The following is a 17,514-nucleotide window of genomic DNA, read 5'->3' on the forward strand; positions in this document are numbered from 1 at the left end:
GCATGTGGGGGGCAGGAGGCAGAAGTGAATAAAAATACTGTATAAAAAGAGCCTCCATTTTGGGTTACGCTAAGATGTTCTTGCCTGTTCTTCATACCCTTGAAGCACTCAGCACCTATGGGTTGTGGTGGAGCTCTGGGCCCTGCACTCAAGGAAGGATTCAATCCACCTAAGACCTGGCACTACTTGAGAATTAAGGGACCCTGGAGCCTTCAGTGGGGTGAGAAGCCCCTGTTCAGCCTTTTAGTGTATGGTGAGAAAAAGACTGGAGACAATTGGAATTCATGTTCCTGTTCACTACTTGTTTGAGAGGAGTTAATTTTCTGTGTGCTGACCCTGAGAATGGGTGGAAAATAAAGTGGCATTCTTCTGAATGCGATGCGTACCAAGAGCTATCACTTTCGTCTTCTGTATCTGGTATATGTGAGAGGAGAAAGAGAAAGGGGGGTGAGAAATGTCATTAGGTGTAGCAGACCTGTGATAAGCAATTTAGATATTTCTTTAACCTTATCATGATCTTTATTAAGTAGATATTATTATCTCCTTTTTAAAGGTGAGAACTCTCAATTCTGAGTTTCCAAGAGGTTAAGTAACATAGCCAGGGTCACATACTTAATAAATACTAGAGTTAGGACTTGAACTCAAACCACTGTCTTCTCACAATGACTTAAAAAATGAAAGTAAAAAAATCAATAAATGCCGGTTTGGAGGAAAAATTTTCAGTCTGAAGGTCAAAAGAGCAGGGACTAATGCATCCCTTATGCCAACTGGTGCATATTATGATTCCAAGTGACAAGGGAGGGGTCACCACATGTGCTATTGTTGGAAAAGGATTGGCGAGCCCTTGTGTGCATGATGACACGTGACTATTCAGACTGAGAGTGAACGCAGCAGCTAGAGTCTCCAGTGTTGAACTGGGGGCCTGATCACAATAAAAGACTGGGCTCCTCGGGGACTAAATACGCTGCAAACTTACCTGGAAAAGCATCTCAACATGAGAGAGAGCTCATCCTTTCCCACCATGTGCAGCAGCAGGTTCTTTTATGTGCGAGGTTAACTGGTACTCTGTGGCCCAGGGAGCTCTCTGGTGGGGGACCCTTGAAATCAGTTGTGAGTGGGGGTCTTGCCCAATCATCCTTCTGGAAATGAGTCCCAACCGGGCCTAGCAATAGGAGTTTGGCTCAGCCCCTTTTAACCAAGCTTAGGGCATAAAGAAATGTTCCTCTTCCCTTAGTTGGCTCATAGCCACCCTAAAGTCTGAGAAAGAAATCACCACAGTATCTAGTCTCTTAGCCTAAGCCGACCAGTACTAGGTTAGACTAAGGAAGACCTTCCTGACTGTGAGCTGTCTGAGGCTTGACCATGAGCGACCAACATTGGCTCTGGAATATCCTTTCCTAAAGACTTTAAAGAGCGGGAGAGATACCTAATTGCTGCCCACGGCACCGGGCAGGAGAGAACCTTCCCTCCAGCCTTACCTTTACTTGCAGGTATTTCAGTAAAGGCCCAATACAAATACAGAACGTATAATTTTCACATCATTCTTGGCAAATCCCAGGTGCGCCCCATTAGCAGAGTTCCAAGGATGCCATTTTCTATCAAGAAAAAGACATGCTGCATGGTAGTGCTTAGCTCAGGGCCCTATTAACAGCAATCCTAATTATATGGCTGCAAATTTAATTCATAGCAATGATTAGTGTCAGAATCAAAGGCATCAGACATCAATATTGATGGAATTGCATAAGTCCCATAAACAGAGAACAAGCATTCGGACCCATCCCCCCAGCAGTGGTTTGCTGTTAACTATTGCATTAATGTCTCTTCCAATTTTGCCAGATCAAAATGACTCCATTTCTCAATGTCCTCCTCCCCCTAAAACCTTTGCCCAGCCTGCTCTGAATGGGTATGACTGGCAGACAAAAGATCCCAGACAGCATCTTTGAAGAAGAGCCTGGGGCTCTAAGAGATGCTCGGGTGACGGGCCCCGGCCCCACGCTTTACACAGCAGCTCTTGGCCTTGTCAGCAACACTCCTTTGTCTCCCCGTCAGAAAGCTCACAGCAAACAATGATGCCCGGAGAACAGGGAGTCAGCTGGGAACTGTGTGTGGCACAAAAGCTGCCACCCCATCCATTGTGGCCTAGGCTGAGATGGGTGGGGAGGGGGAGGAGGAGGCCGAGGGGAGTGACACAAGGCAGCATGTGCCGAGGTGACAGCTGCCATGTCCAGGGTTTCCAGGGCATTTTCTCTTGAAAGAGTGCAAAGTGTTAGTCCTTCCACTCTTCTCTTGTGCATTTCTCTCTCTCTTTTTTTTTTATTGAGGTCACATTGGTTTATAACATTATATAAATTTCAAGGGTGCATCATTATGTTTCGACTTCTGTATAGATTACATCACCTCATGCCTGTAAGAATGGCTATTACTAAAAAGATAAGAAATAACAAGTGTTGGAGAGGACGTGGAGAAAAGGGAACCCTTGTACACTGCTGGTCTGCTGGTGGGAATGTAAATTGGTGCAGCCACTATGGAAAACAGTACGGAGATTCCTCAAAAAAATTCAAAGTAGAAATACCATATGATCCAGCTATTCCACTTCTGGGTATTTATCCAAAGAAGAGAAAAACACTAATTCGTGCATCTTCTTGCAGGTCTCTGTAGGGTAGGTGGTGGGTTACAGATGGACAAACAGAATCTTAGAGAAGTCCAATAGAGTGCTAAAAGCCAGTGGTTAAAAGCAAAGGTCTGGAGTCAGAGAGATCTGGATTCAAATTCCAGCTCTCTACTTAGTAGCAATGTGACTTTGTCAAGTTATTTAACTTTGTTGAGCCTCAGTTTGCTCACGTGGAAAATGGACATAATATTAATACTTACCTGAAAAGGGTATGATGAGGCTTCACTGAAAAAAACCCACTTAGCGCAGGGCTTAGCATACTAATTATTAAAAATTAATTAATTTATAATAACCCCCCTCCCTCAAAAAAAGTAGTGTGTCTCGAGAGAGGACTAACATGGAAGACTTGAGATTCCCAATTCAGTGTTCTGATTTGTCAGAACTTCTTAGCCCTATGGCAAGCGTTCTTTTTGGTTAAGTAAGCTCCTTGGTGGCCAGGCTCTAGTAAGATCCCCAAGATACACAGAGTGAGGGCTTAGGGATGCTGGTCAACCAGAGCAAGCCTGCATGGTCAGACCTGGGATAGGAAGCTAAGCTAGACTCCTGCCTGGCGGAGAATGATCCCCAGACCAATTTTAGGTTCTGATTAGGGAATGATTGCATGCTAGGGAGAGGTGGAGGTTAGTCTGATGTTTTTTGCAGTGGGAACGTTCTTCCATATGATATAGACAGAGGGGCTCAAAAATTGGAATCTAAAATCCTGGATTTTAGTCTTGCCCCTGGGGCTAAGAACCTGGGTGATTTTGAGCAGATCACTTAACCTTTCCAGGCCTCAGCTGTCTTACCCATAAAATAGAATAATAAACATCTCACCTGCCCAAAGTCTGTAGGCTGGACTGGTTTTCTGAGGTCCTTTCTAGCTATAAAATCAGGGGAAGATTCCTGATCTTTCATGATGGAGTCCACCTTCTCCCCAGGGGTCCTGACCCCTCTGCAGGGCCCCAACTCCACGGCCTCTCCCCCTTCCTTGGTGCGCTCTCACCCATCCCTGAACAGGAAAGCGTGAGAATTCCTGATTTGTCACTAAAGTCTGTGGATGCCATTGCTCTTTCCAGGTTAGGCGGGGACACCCAGCTGGTGGAGTCACCTTTAAAGTAGAAAATCAGAATGCAGTATAGGAGAGCAATGGCTGACTGGGACAACCCTAATGGCACCAGCTCCTAAACTTCTGCCCAACTTTGGAGTCTAGAAACCTTTCTGGAGGCTGAGGCCAGGAGAGGGATAGAATCCCGGGAAGAGACTTCAAAGGACAGAATCTCAGGTTGACCTTCACCACCTTGTATCTCCATATATTTCCTGCTTCCCTGGACAGAAGGACACATGATAACAAGAAGGAAAGAGAAGTTTCAGTAGCCGCAAGCTTTTAGCTCCATCGTCCTGGATTATACAAGCGACCTAGGTGTATGCTGGCCCCGTCTGCACCTGAAATATTTGTAGCTCTGGTTCCAATTCCCACATCTTCCCCCAGTGGACCCTGTGACCCCAAGCAAGTCCATAATCTCTCTGAATTTCAGTATGATCATCTGCAACAGAGCAGAGAAATATCCCGACCATTCCTGTTCATCAGAAAATGTTATGGGGGGCCGGCCTGGTGGTGCAGGTGGTTAAGTGTGCGCGCTCCGCTGCGGCGGCCCGGGGTTTGCCAGTTCAGATCCCGGGCACACACCAACGCACTGCTTGTGAAGCCATGCTGTGGCGGCGTCCCATATAAAGTAGAGGAAGATGGGCATGGATGTTGGCCCAGGGCCAGTCTTCCTCAGCGAAAAGCGGCGGATTGGCAGATGTTAGCTCAGGGCTGATCTTCCTCACAAAAAATAAATAAATAAATAAATAAATAAATAAATAAATAAATAAAATGTTATGGGATTAATGAGGTAATAGAAACCAAGGGAATCCAGGCCCTCTGAAGAAAAGCATGGTAATAGCATAGGAGCGGCTGTAGTAATACTAGTGAGACTCACACTCATAACATTAGTGCTAATAGCAGCAATGGCTGCCATTTATTAGGCACCTACTATGCATTGGGTTCTGTGTTAGGTACTTTACATCCCCCGTGTCTGGTGGGCATAGCAATCTTGCAAGGCAGCATTAGTGGACCAGTTGAGGAAATTGAGGTCCCCCCAAAATCACACAGTTAATCTGAGGCAGACCTGTGCAGCAGGAGGATGTTATGGTTGGCTTGAGAGCATGCAAAGGGCAGAGAACGGTCCTGTTTTAGTTAATTCTGCAAAGCTGCAAGAGTGGAACCGCCACTTCCTCCAGCCCTGCCCTGGGGAGGGGTCAGCACATATTGTTTGGTGATATGGGACTCGGAAACCTCTCACTGGTGACTAATGCAGCTGGATGGCAATGTCCAGCGGGATTAGATTAGTTCGGCTCAGCTGGTCTAGTCTTCTAAGTATTTTTTCCCATGACTCAGAGCTGGGGGCAGGGGGCAGGATTCTCTTCTTCCATCTGAACTTGCAAACATGTCACTAAAAAGGAGGCTGATCTGACAGCTCCACTTCCCCAGGGAGCCAGAGTAGAAGTGGGCTTTGGGGGAAGCCTCAAAGATGTTAGTAACAATAATGGAGAGCACTTTTGTGCCAAGCACTATAGTTAAGTACTTTTCATACTTGATTTCATTTAGTCCTTACAACTAAACGCAAAGTGTTTATTCCTACCCCACTCCATGGAAGACAAAAATTGAGGCTCACAAGTTAAGAAACAATAGTAGTAACATTTAAGTGCATATATGTTCCAGCTCAGCACCACGCTGTACATGAATTATTTCATTATGCTCTATTTTTTCCATTAGCACTTATTATCTCCTAAACATACTATATATGTTGTGCTTAATTATGTTTTCTTGGTCTGTCTTCCCACATTAAGATATAACCTTCATTAGAGCAGGCATTTTTCACAGTTCTGTTGACTACTGTATGCCCAGCAAATGGCACATAGTAGGTATTCGATAAATTTTCATGCAATGATGATTTTATTTAATCCTCGTTAGAATCTCATGAGGCAGGTACTATAATTGTCTCCATTTTACAGATGAGGAAACAAGCTCAGAGGTCACACAGCTAGTGGATTGGTGTCAGGACTGCATCCTGAGCTCAAATGCTCTTTGTTATGCAAATAGGTTCCCACTCAAAGGCAGAGGAATGGACCAGGTGGTCTTTGGAGGTCCCTTCCAGCCCTGAGATATATGTCCACGCTCTGTATCCACAGGCAGGCAAGGCTCAAGGATGTGCATCTATGTGGTTTGTATTTTCCTAAAGAGGAGAGCTCTGTAAACATTAGCACCATGGCCACTTGAAAATTTTGCACAGCCTACGTGGGTCACGTGGATTCTGTGAGCCTGAAGCATAACCCCCTCCCCCGGCCCCGAAACACTGTTCCCTGTGCTGCACCTGTCCCATGATAAAGCCTTGCGCTCTAGGCACTGCCTCTTGGATTGCAAAGCAGCCTGCTGAACACACAGCCTGATGTCTCATCCAGGGACTGCCGGAGATTGAAGTGTATAAGGCGCTGCACAAAAGGTGCGAAAATGAATGAATCTTTAGTTTCTTCCCTTTCAGAATGGCTCTGGGAGATCAGGGCCTCCTCCCGGGGGTCAGCTGGGGCTCCGGATAGAAACCCACTCCCTCTCTCCACACCTGTCATGGTCAAGCAGGGGGATGTGGTGGCCGGGGGCAGGGGTGTGGGGGGATTCTGTAAATATGCCTCCTTCCTTGTGCCAACCAAATGCTGCCTTTCCCAGCTTTCAGAAGACCAGTTCTCGGGACCCAAGAGGCCTATAAAACAACAAAACAAACAGTGACTTTGGCGGCAGGAGCCTGGGCAGGGAGCCAAACTCATTACTAGGGATGTGGTGGTGAGCTCCGAGCCACCACCTCACCTCTTCCATGCAGGCTCTGGGGAACGGGAGAGGGGGCCTGCTCCCCACTATCCCAGCCCCCAGCACTGCTGAGATGCCCCAGGGAAGTTGGGGCATCAGGTCAGCGGTCACTGACCTAGAAGAGCCGCTAGGTCTCCTAGAATTGGACCCGCAGCCCCGGCTGTTTACTTGATCCAGGGTTCACATTGAGAGACGAGTGAATCATTTCCACTCAGAGGAATGAGTGGCTATTGTTTGGTAGGGGTGGCACAGACAGAAAGGCATGTTTCTCAGCTTTTCATCCAACTTAGCCTCCTGTCCGCCAAGACAACCCCACCCATGAGGGAGCCAAGTAACAGATTAGGAACTTCTGTGTGTTTTGAGAGGAAGTATAAATGCCAATGTCAATATTGCCAATGGAGGGGCCATATCACTTTGGGCAAGATACCCAATATCTCTGTGGCTCAGTCTTTCACATCTGTGAAACGGGGCAGAGAGGCAGGGAGCAATCACCATACTTAGTTGAAGTATCTGAGGAAGATGGAAAGGACCATCGAAAAGTATCTCAGAAATAATCAGTGTTATCAAACAACTGAGCAATGACCCCAGGGCCTGAGAGAGTTAATACTTTGGTGCTCCTGATGGATTCTTCCCAGTGCTTAAGCTCACAGCTTTCCTGGCTTTGCTTAGTAAACTGTTTGTGAGATTATAAAGAGAAGAATAGGATTGGGATGTCAGGGCTTCCTGTGGGCTGCGGACTGGAGACCTTGGGTTGGTATGTCCCTTAGGGAAAGTCAGAAAGAATTTTCCTCAAGAATGTCACAGGCATTTTAGTGGCCACGGTTAGCTAATGGGAAAGAAGGTGGTGCCAAAAGAGGCCAGGGCCCTCCTCAGAACTTGAAAAGGACTAAGTCGCTGTGGATTTGCAAACATGTCCAGGAGTCCTGTAAACAGAGGGCTGGCGGGTGCGGGCGGTGGTGACCTGGGCCTTTGTACCTGCCTCCCTGCTGAAGGCAAGCCTACATCTGATCCAGGTGAGGCAGAAGGCTGTCCACGCCATTCTAGCGATGTCCAGGCAACAGTGTAAACGCTGTCCCTTCTTCCACCCCAGTCAACATTTCTGAAAGTACCACTCCACCCTCTCCCAAATGCTGTTAACCAGAAAACAGACTCCTTTCCTGTTACCCACCAGCGGTTCTCTTGTTTTCTTGACTGCTCATCCCACCGCCACCGCAACCCTCCCCCACCTCCTCCCCCTCTAGCCTATCCAACTCATCCTAACTTCCTTCCTTTGCAAACTAGCCACGTCAACAGGAGTCACTCTTGGTGTCTGGTTCTATTCCAGTCAATGCAAATAGGTGTCTGGCATGGAGTAGGTACCTGAGAAATTTCAGATAAATTTAATAAACACCTAATGTGTGAGAGATGTTGGATCTGGCAGTGGGGATGAGTGACATAAATACGAAAAAGAGGTTCCCTGTCCTTTGGGGTCTGTAACTCTCAAGAGAAGTGGACACATTAGCAGCTGCTCCCATGTCAGATGCTGTCGGAGCAAAACTACATGCTGTATGGGGTCTGAGGAGGGTGCTACTCTCAATGGTAGAGGAGATGTCAGCAGCCCTTAAGCAGGAGGTGAGGCTTCCAGTGGGGACAGAGAACAGAGGACCCACGACTCCCGCTGCTGTAAGGCCCCAGGCAGAGGGGCTAGAGGAGGCCTGCAGGGTCGTAAAGCCAGGGCTGAGGCAGCAGTTGAGCAGCTGCAAATGGAAGGATGGAACCAGAGGGACTTTTCCCCGAACGCTAAGAGTCCTTCCTCCCATGTCCTGCTATCTTCTGCCTTCTCAGCTCGGCCCTTTCCCTCCTGCGCGCGTCACTTGTGCTTGGATTGCCCCCTGGACTCCTCCCTTCAACCTGGGAAGTCCTATGAGATGAGCTTGCAGTTTCTGTTCCCACTGCTCTCCCTCCATCTGCTTTGGTATTAGCTCCTAGCATCTCTTATCTGGACTCCCACAGCCCGCTCTTAGCCAGGAGGAATGTCATCAGTGTCCACCGTGCCAGCCCCAGAACACCCTGCTTCCCGCCCCTACATCTTGCCCCACGCCTGCCTGCCCTCATCATCTTGGCCATGCCTTGCCCCATCTGTGCCAAGTATCTCCTCCTTGACCCTGAGGGGCTTTCTGCTATGCTCTGAGGGCAAGCGCGAATCCAGACATGACTTCAAAGCCCACACGCAGAGTGCCTTGGCCTCCCTCTTTGCTCCTCTTCTCTGCCACAGCCTGCCCCCTCTTACCACCCACTCCTACAGAAGGAGTTAGAGAAATAGTGGCAGCATAATGGAAAAGGTCATGGGGTGGGTGCAGGAGGCCCCGCTCAGCTTCCTTCATTAGTGACCACCCAGTCTCTGCTTGAATATTTCCACTGACTGGGAGCTCATTCCCTCTTGAGTCAACTCTTTCCATTATGGGACAGTTTGGCTGCAAGAAACTTCTTCCTTGTATTAAGTGGAAAGCTACTTTACTGTGACTCCTATCCAGTGGCCCCACTCTGCCCTCTGGGGCCACACCGAATAAGTCTAATTCATCTCCCACAGCTTAATGGCGAAGCACGCCGACTGTGAAACCAGATGACCGAGGTTCAAATCCTGGCTCTGCCGCTTACTTGCCATGTGGCCTTGGAGACATTTCTTTACCTTTCTTGGCCTCTATTTCCTCATCTGTAGAATGGAAGTGTAACAACACCTACCTCATAGAGTTATATAAAGACTAAATGAGTTAATAGATATAAAGATCTTAGAATAACACCTGACTCATAATAAATGCTCCATAAATTATATTATCTGAAGAAAGCTGTTTTGTCTCCTGCTTTATTCTGCTTTCCTTGGGTTAACATCCTTTTAAAAATATTCTTCACGTAGTGTGACTCCTACATCCTTCCAGCTCTTGTTTATCTCGCACTTTCACTGGACTAACACTGCCTTACAATGTTATCTCCAATTTAAAGAGGAGTTACCACTTCTCACGACCTGGAAATTGTTCTATTAGTGTGGTGAAGACTAATTAACTTTGGTAAAGCCGCATCACACAGTTGGCTCATGTCGACCTTGCGGTCAGCAAAAATCCCAAGATCCTTCTCACTTGGTTCTCTTAGAGCCTGGATCCTCACAGTGCTCTATCTACCTCCACCTTCCACCTCGCCAGGTCCTCCAAGCACCTCTGTGCACTCCAGACCCTCCCTGCATGTGCTTTGCATCTTCTCAATGTGGCACCTGAGGTCTAGAATGCCCTTCTCTCTCACCCCCAACTCATCAGTTTATCTGTCTCATTCAGTCTTTAAGCAAATCCTGGTAATCTCCCTCCTTGATAAGACTTTCCAGGTTAATCACATTATAGCAGCTGGTTTCTCTGAGATTGTTCCATCCTTGTGGTGAATCTGCCTGTCTTCTTATCATGTAACACACTGACCCTTAGCCTACGCAAGTCTTACACATCTTGGTTTTGAGGTCTTGTCCTTATTCTGCCTGTTCCTCCTGCATGTTTGTGGCTCAGACAGCAGTGGCCTCGTCTGCAATGTTCTCCATGTGTCTAGCAGAGAACAGTGTATGAGCATGTATGTGACACAGCACATAACGGTCATGCCACTTCTAGTGAGTCTCTGCATCCTCTAAACTTCCCCTCTCAGGGACATCCTGTTCCTACGGGCTACAGTGGATGAGGGCTGGACAGTCTGACAGACGCCTGGTCAGGCAGGGAAGAAGTGAGCAGTTCTGACGCACCCTGCTTCCCTCCCCTCTCCAAACTCTTAGCTAGTTTTTTTCTTCATTTTCCTTCCTGTGTTGAAAGAGCTATGGGGGCCTGGACCATGGTAGAGTTTCCTGGGGACATTCCATAAATTCCTCACGGACTGTTTCTCTAGAGAGGGTGGGGGCACGTGGGTGGGTAAAGGGGAGGCCAGCAGGAGCCCGGGTATGAGTATCAGGTGCCTCAAAGGAGTGTGGGTGGAAAGGAAGGGTGAATTGCACAGAGGAGAAGGAAGGGTATTATGAGCTCATAGAAACAGCCACAGAAAGGCCAAGTAAAGAGTGAGAAAGAGCAGCCAACTTGCAGGTTGGAACAAGCTGTGGGCGGCCACGCCCCTAGCCTTGCCCTTGAACCCGCTGACTTGTCTCCACAGCGACTTGTCTGCCAGGGTTCTGACAGGGCCAAGAGAACTTGGCTAACTCAGGTGTGTGGCTTGGAAAAATCCCCCTGGCAGCCCCTGTTTGTGCTGCACAAGATGCAGAGAGAAATGGGGAAGGTCAGCACAAGGGTTGCTCAGAGTCTGGCTGGGTCATTCTTCCTTTATTCTGTCCTCATCCCTCCATTCAGCAAACATTAATTTCTTCACTCAGATCTAGGACCCAAGAGAGTGGCCCCTGGCTGACCTCTGTAGCAAGCCTGGACCTGAAGATTGTTCTCAGCCTCCATCCTCCAGCTCCGTGGTTGCTTCTTTGGGGTGCCAAATTGAATGTTAGGGCAAGAAGCAACTTGTCCTAGTCTCTATGCTTGGGAAAGTCATTCTCCTTCTCTGGGTCTCAGTTTCCCTGCAGAATAATGAGGGTATTGGGCCAGATGATCTCTAAGGTTCCTTAGAGAGTGGTTCTATTTTCCAAAACAGTTTTGGGGCCTATCCCATATGTGAACACTTGGTGAAAGGATTGGGCAGGAAGAAGGAAATAAATATGAATAAATACAAAAAATTCATTAAAAAATATGAATAAGTCCCCACAAATAAAGGAAACAAATATGACCCCTGCCTTTAATAGAACTTTCAAGAGAATAAAGAAGACAGAGTCACAGAATATCCAGAACAGTGATTGAAGATGCAGGAAGGATAGAGGGAGGTGCTGAGCACCAGCCTAGTTGTGGCTACTGCTGGCTCCCAGAAAGCCTTTGTGCAATTTAGAAACAGGTGTTCTCTATGGGCAGATGAATTAGTAAGAGGAGCCCCTCTGGGTGGACATTTGTACCCTAGGGTACATGGCTTGACAAGGAGAGCTAATGCTGGATTTCAACTCCCACAAGCCCCTTGGCCCAACGTCCCTATGCAAGGCACAATCTATCCAACTGTATCGGTAACCCTGGCTGAGAGCAGGGAAGTAGCCAGCCTCAGGGGTCCAAGTTGAACCCTGTCCTTGTAGAATATGCCACTTTCAAATCCTGGTGGAATCTCATAAGGTGACTCCTTCCCTCCCCCACTGGGAAAGCAAATGCAGGGACCACACTCATCCTCTCTTCCATGTGCCTAAAAGCACAAGACTGTGGACCCAGGTAGAGTAGAGGGCACAGGACAGGAACACATAGGAACCTCTCCATAGAGGCGGGAAAGGGTTAAAGCGCTTTGGTATCACGAGAATCAGAAGAGGTCTGGAAGGTTCAGCATCTCCACATAAACCCAGACCAGTTTTTCTCACCTCCTCTGGCAGCAACTCAGAACAAGCAGAACACGGAGATTCTTCCTCAGGCTCCCTCTCTGCCACCCTCCTTCCACACTCCCAAACAACATCTCTCCAGAGGCTCTAAATGGATTAGAAGGAAAGAGCTACAGGGGGGATGTCAACATCAAAGGGTGAGATTCAGTGAGGTCTTGCATGTGCCTTGATCCACAGGTGGTGGGACTGGGGCACGGTGGCAGGAGGGTAAGCTTGGGAAAAGGGATTAGCTGGGACCGGAAAGAATGTGGTTGCTGTAATCCCACATAATGAACCAGACTGTGCTCCGTCTCTGCACCCTAAGCACTAGACAAGCAGGTACAAGCTGTTGGCTTTGGCCTGCCGCACAAGAGGCCTCCAGTGCCGCCAGCCCCAGATAGCCTGTGCCCTCTAGCTGGCAGAGGTGCCCAGGGCAGGCACGGGATTAGATGTCTACTCCCTCCTGGCAGCTCAGGTTTTGGAGGGTGGGGGTGGAGGGGAGGGGAAGAGCCTGTGATTGCAGGAAGAGGAAAGACAGCAGAATGGCACCATATGCCATCAGAGAGCAGCACCATCATTTGCCCGGGTTCTTAGCAGTGGGATCCATAATCTGCTTCAACCAGCTGCTTTGAATTCAACAAAGACTTTTGACCAGGACAATCAACTCCACAAGGCTGTTCAGAGGGATGTGTGATGTGGGTGATTCATAATATAGATAATCAAAAAATCAGTTGTACTTGATTTGGAGATAACGAGTGATTTTTTTTCCTCCCTTAGGCAGATGCACCTTCCTAATTCCTTGAAGTTTGGGCAATATTGAAATGTTTGCATTCCCTAAACGCTCAGTGACTAATGGCTGGGGGAAGCAGCTAGAAGATAAGCCACAAAATTACCCCCTACCTACCCCCTCATTCTACACCTCCCCAAGAAAATTAAGAGTTGCCTATAGTTAAATGTCCACCAACAGCTCCCTTCCAGAAGGGGCTCTCAGCTGAGGAGCTGAACGGCAACGGGGCATCTGGGCTCACAGACTCTTACCTTTTTCAGCTTGCCGCTTTTAGTCCCCACGAAAACCACGCTGTAGCCATTGTAAACGTAGGAGGCCACCGAGGTCATGCGGTCCCGGCTGGTGGTGTACAGGGTCAGGCCCTCCACTGGAGTTGAGCCTCCAAGTGGCTGGTTGATGTCCAGTCCACAGAAGTTGTCATCGATGGGGACCGGCTGGAGGGAAGGGGAGGGAATTGGGGTGAAGAGCAGCGAAGGCATGGCAGAGTCACTCTACACTGCCCACCCCCAACCACCAACCCTAGGACACCAGGCCACTGAGAGGTACAGACATGGGGTTATGCGGCACAACCCAAGCTGCAAACAGAAATGTCTCACCAGCTGACCCACGAATCCCACACTGGCTCCTGTGAAACCAGACCAAGGAACCAGCAGCCTGCCTCAGACTCACCTGCAGTCACCCATTCACTTTTCTGCTAAGAGATCCAGGGGCAATTTGTAAGGCTGATTGCTTGAACTCATTTTCTGATCATTTTAATGTCCCTGTGGACCATGCCATTCTGTGGTGATCTTTCTATTTAGACAACAGAGTTTCAATCTAGAGGCAACACTATAGGATTTCTACCAGCCTGGAAAGGGTTTCTTGTTTGTTCCTTGGGCTGCAAGGTCTGCCTTTGGGCATAGGAATTTTAAGCCATTCAGTTATTCACCACATCCTATACTGGGGAGACATTAAAAAGGGTCATCATAATATTGAGCAGGGCCTTATACTTTGGAATCTACATAATCTACATAAACCTCAGTTTCTTCATTTGTCATACTACCTGCCTGTCTTTCTGAGAGAATTACTGAGGAGCAAATGAAATGATGCATGCAAAAGAGTTTCGTTGCATGGCACCATGGTTTCCACTATTAAACATTATAGGTCCTCAACAATGTTCATGTACGTACAAATAAAAGAGAATTCTGGAGGTGATGGCCTTCCTATTACCAGGCTTTTGAAGGGAGTGGTGGTGTGCCTGTACAGAGAGTATCTTTCAGGAGAGACTGGGGCACTCTTGAAAGATGATCACGTTGAGCAAATGAAAACATCGCTGGACAAAAAGTAGGAAGACCTGAATTCCAGCCTCTGCTCTACCGCTAAGTGGCTGTGTCAACTTGGACCCAGTAACATCTTCTTTCAGGGCTGTTAAACGGGATGTTAAATTGATTATTTCTAAGATCTCATTCAGTTTAAAAGAAAAAAAAAGACTATCCTTCCTGAGGACGCGAGCTGTGGAGGGCTTGTGTCTCTGCACAGTGCCTATCCTGGGGCTGGCCATGACAGGTCCTCTGAAACCCTCCAGTTGATTGCACAACATGGAATTCTGTAGGCAAAGGCTGCAGACTCTGGGCCAGAAAGAGCCCTGAGTCCTGTGGCAGCTGCTCCTTCTGGGTCTAGAAAGGCATCCCAGAGGAGGAAGGAAATGACTATTGTGGGAAGCATAGAAAACATGGGGGAGAAACCTGGAACCTGTTCCCTTCAACCTCCTTCTCACCCTGACCAGGGAAGAGCGGGTTGACGCATCACTCCCTGACAGCCTCATTTCCTTGGAATAACGGGTTTATGAGCTAGGGCATGTGATTTTTTGCAAACCAGGAACTACCCTTCCATTCCCGTCTCAGATCCAAAGGGAACAGAGACTCGTATCTTGTGATTCCTTAGTGTTTTGTAAAGAGCTGCTGCTCTTGTTACTGGTAGGAATGGTAGTGAGGCCCTTGTATGCGTGTGTGCGTGTTGTGTGTGTGTGTATTCTTTAGGAAGAGGAACTTGTTTTAGGTTAAGGATAACCTTGAACTCTGGATAATATGGAGCCCCACACAGCAAAAGGTATAAGCTTCTCAGGAAGGGTGGGAAGCACTGGTATGCTGGAGCCAGCTCATGAGGGATGACTGTACATCTCTGCACTCTGCATTAAAAGCAACATCACGTTGGTGGCTTAAAATCATCCATTGTGGGAGTATTTACACCATGAAAATTGGCAAATGCTTCTAATCAAGGCTCCCCACCTGCCACCACCACTGCCTGCATATAGCCATTTGTTTAATATTTACCAGCAAATCACGGGAGCCAATGATGGAAATTGCAGGCTTCCTACAAAGGCAGGTCAGAGGAATCAGATACCACTTTTTACATTGTCTACTTCTCTCTCTCATCTCTACACTATAGGCAGCAGGTACCCTGGTAAGACTGAGGAAAACGAGACTGTAGTCCTGTCTGTACCACTATCTAGCCATGTGACCTTGATATGTCATGTACCTTCTCTGAGTCTGAATTTTCTCATCTGTAAAGTGAAAGGATTGGACCAAGCAATCGTCAAGCTTCTTTTCAGCTCTGAAAGTCCTTGACTTCATGACTTCAATTTCTTTCCCACTTTCTCCGGGAGCTGGTAAAGATGCAGAGTCTGGGCACAGGCGTAGCTCAAGCCAGGTTCTGAGTAATGATGACAGAAGCAAAAAACTTGCCAGTGATTGTGGATTTCTCTACATCCTTCTTGACTCTAGAATCTCCAGATTGTAAAGGAAATGGCTTGTTCTGATCCTAAGCCCCAGGGGTTGGCTGGCCTTTCTTTCTTCTCTGCCTTATCAGATATTCCCAAACACCTGATGCCTCTTTACTTTTGCTCAAATAGTAAGAGCTTGGAGTGTGGCTTTCCTTAGAAGCAGCATAGCTACATAGAAAGAGCTTGGACTCAGAAGTCATATGGACTAAACTGAATTCCCATCCCTGCTTTGTCATTTATAGTTGTATGGATTTAAGCAGTTTATTTAGTTTTTGTGAGTCTTTGTTTTACCATGTTTTTCCATCTGTCAAATAGGGACGATAACCTTTGTTTTATAGGATCATACTGAGGATCAAGTGAGATAACACTCACATTGCCCAGCATAGCCTTTAGGACATAGCTGCTATTCAGTGAGTGATATTCCTTTCCTCATCCCTTTTCTGGAGGCAGAGCTTAAATCCTTTATCTGTGAGTTCCACGTCAGTCCAGAGATCATGTTAAAATTAAGCCCTGGGACCACAATGTCTCTGGGTCCCCAGGTCTGGGACTCCTTGAATTATAAGGATTTTAAGAGGCCTCTCTTGTTGTAACCCTCCTACCCGCTGTCAAGGCTGCACCAGATGAGTGTGAAGCTCAAGGGCTGGCGGGGGTGGCAGTGAGGGGCTGTTCTCTCTGAATTCCTGGTCCTACCTGCTGTCACCTCTCTCCCAGTGCCTGTGCTGGTCTTTGGTCACTAGCCCGGGCTTGTCTCTCTGCAAACCACTGGAGCCAGAGAAGGGTGTCGGCTTCCTCTTCTCTCTGGCTCAGAAGCAGGCAGGAATCAGCAGTTTCCTCCTGACAAGGTCCCCTCTGGGCAATGGGAACCGCGGACTCTGTAAGTGAGTTAACTCTTGCGTTTCCTCTCCACTTCTCCTGATTGGTTGTGGCCACAGGTTATAGAATTTCAGTGCTATAAAGAACTCTGGAAATTATCTAGTTCAACCTCCTCATTTTATAAAAGTTAAACAACAGCAAACAACTGGTTCTTTATTATGATGATTAATATTAATAATTATAGCTGCCATTTATTGAATGCTTATTATGTGCCAGGTATTGTGCTAAGCATTTTATATACATTTTTCTATTTGATCCTCATAATAACCATAAAAGAGGGCATTATTATCTCTGTTTTAAAAATGAAAAAATTATAGCTCAGACCACGGACATAATGTGTCCAAAGTCACATAGTTTTAAGTGGTAGAACTGATTTTTAAATACATATCTGCTGGATTTCAAAGCCTACTGTCTTAACCGCTATCCTATCATACCAAGCAAATGATGGTAGGAACAAAAGCAGAGCTTGGGCATGATCTGTTTTCCTGCTTTAAGCAGTGGTTTTTGGTCCCAATGGCAGGCACCTTTAATTTAGGGTACTCAGAGGGCAGCCATATGGGCCCCTTGGTGTCAGATTTTTTCCCAGGCTGCAGATCCAGTGTCCGAAGCAATTTGCACAGAAATCTATCTGAGCACTTGCCACATGGCATAACAGTTAACTAATAATGGTAAACCTAACGTGCCAGGCATGGTGCTAATCTTGCCATATATTATCTCATCTGATCATCCCATGAAGTGGGCATTATGATTCCCATTTCACAGACGATAATGTAGAGATGTTAAGTTACTTCTGAAGCCAGGAAGCAGCACAGATGGAATCTCAACTTTGTCTCTGATGCCCAAACTCTTACCTACTACATTAAATTGACAGCTATTTTTCTCTCTCTCTCTCCTCCACTAGATTATGAGATATGTGAGAGTAGTGATCATGTCTTTTTATATTTGCATCCCCAGTGCCCAATAGAGTGCTGGGCACTCAGAATATCTTCAATACTCTCTTATAAATGGATGGAGGGATGAGTGGATGGAGGGGTGATGGATGGATAGAGGGAGAGATGAATGGATGGACGGAGAGATGGGTAGACGGATGGATGGAGTGATGGATAGATGAGTG

At 47.3% G+C, this 17,514-nt stretch overlaps 1 protein-coding gene across 1 annotated transcript in view; it reads right to left on the reverse strand.

Annotated features, from left to right (window-relative positions):
• PLXNA2 (plexin A2) overlaps nucleotides 1–17,514 on the reverse strand; it is a 213,163-nt gene that overhangs the window by 167,699 nt on the left and 27,950 nt on the right. The window contains exon 3 of the mRNA XM_058539765.1: nucleotides 13,018–13,200. Within this exon, the coding sequence (XP_058395748.1) occupies nucleotides 13,018–13,200 (183 nt within the window). The remainder of the gene's footprint in view (nucleotides 1–13,017; nucleotides 13,201–17,514) is intronic.

The sequence above is a fragment of the Diceros bicornis genome, chromosome 4, assembly GCF_020826845.1.
Source record: "Diceros bicornis minor isolate mBicDic1 chromosome 4, mDicBic1.mat.cur, whole genome shotgun sequence".
Lineage (NCBI taxonomy): Eukaryota > Metazoa > Chordata > Mammalia > Perissodactyla > Rhinocerotidae > Diceros > Diceros bicornis.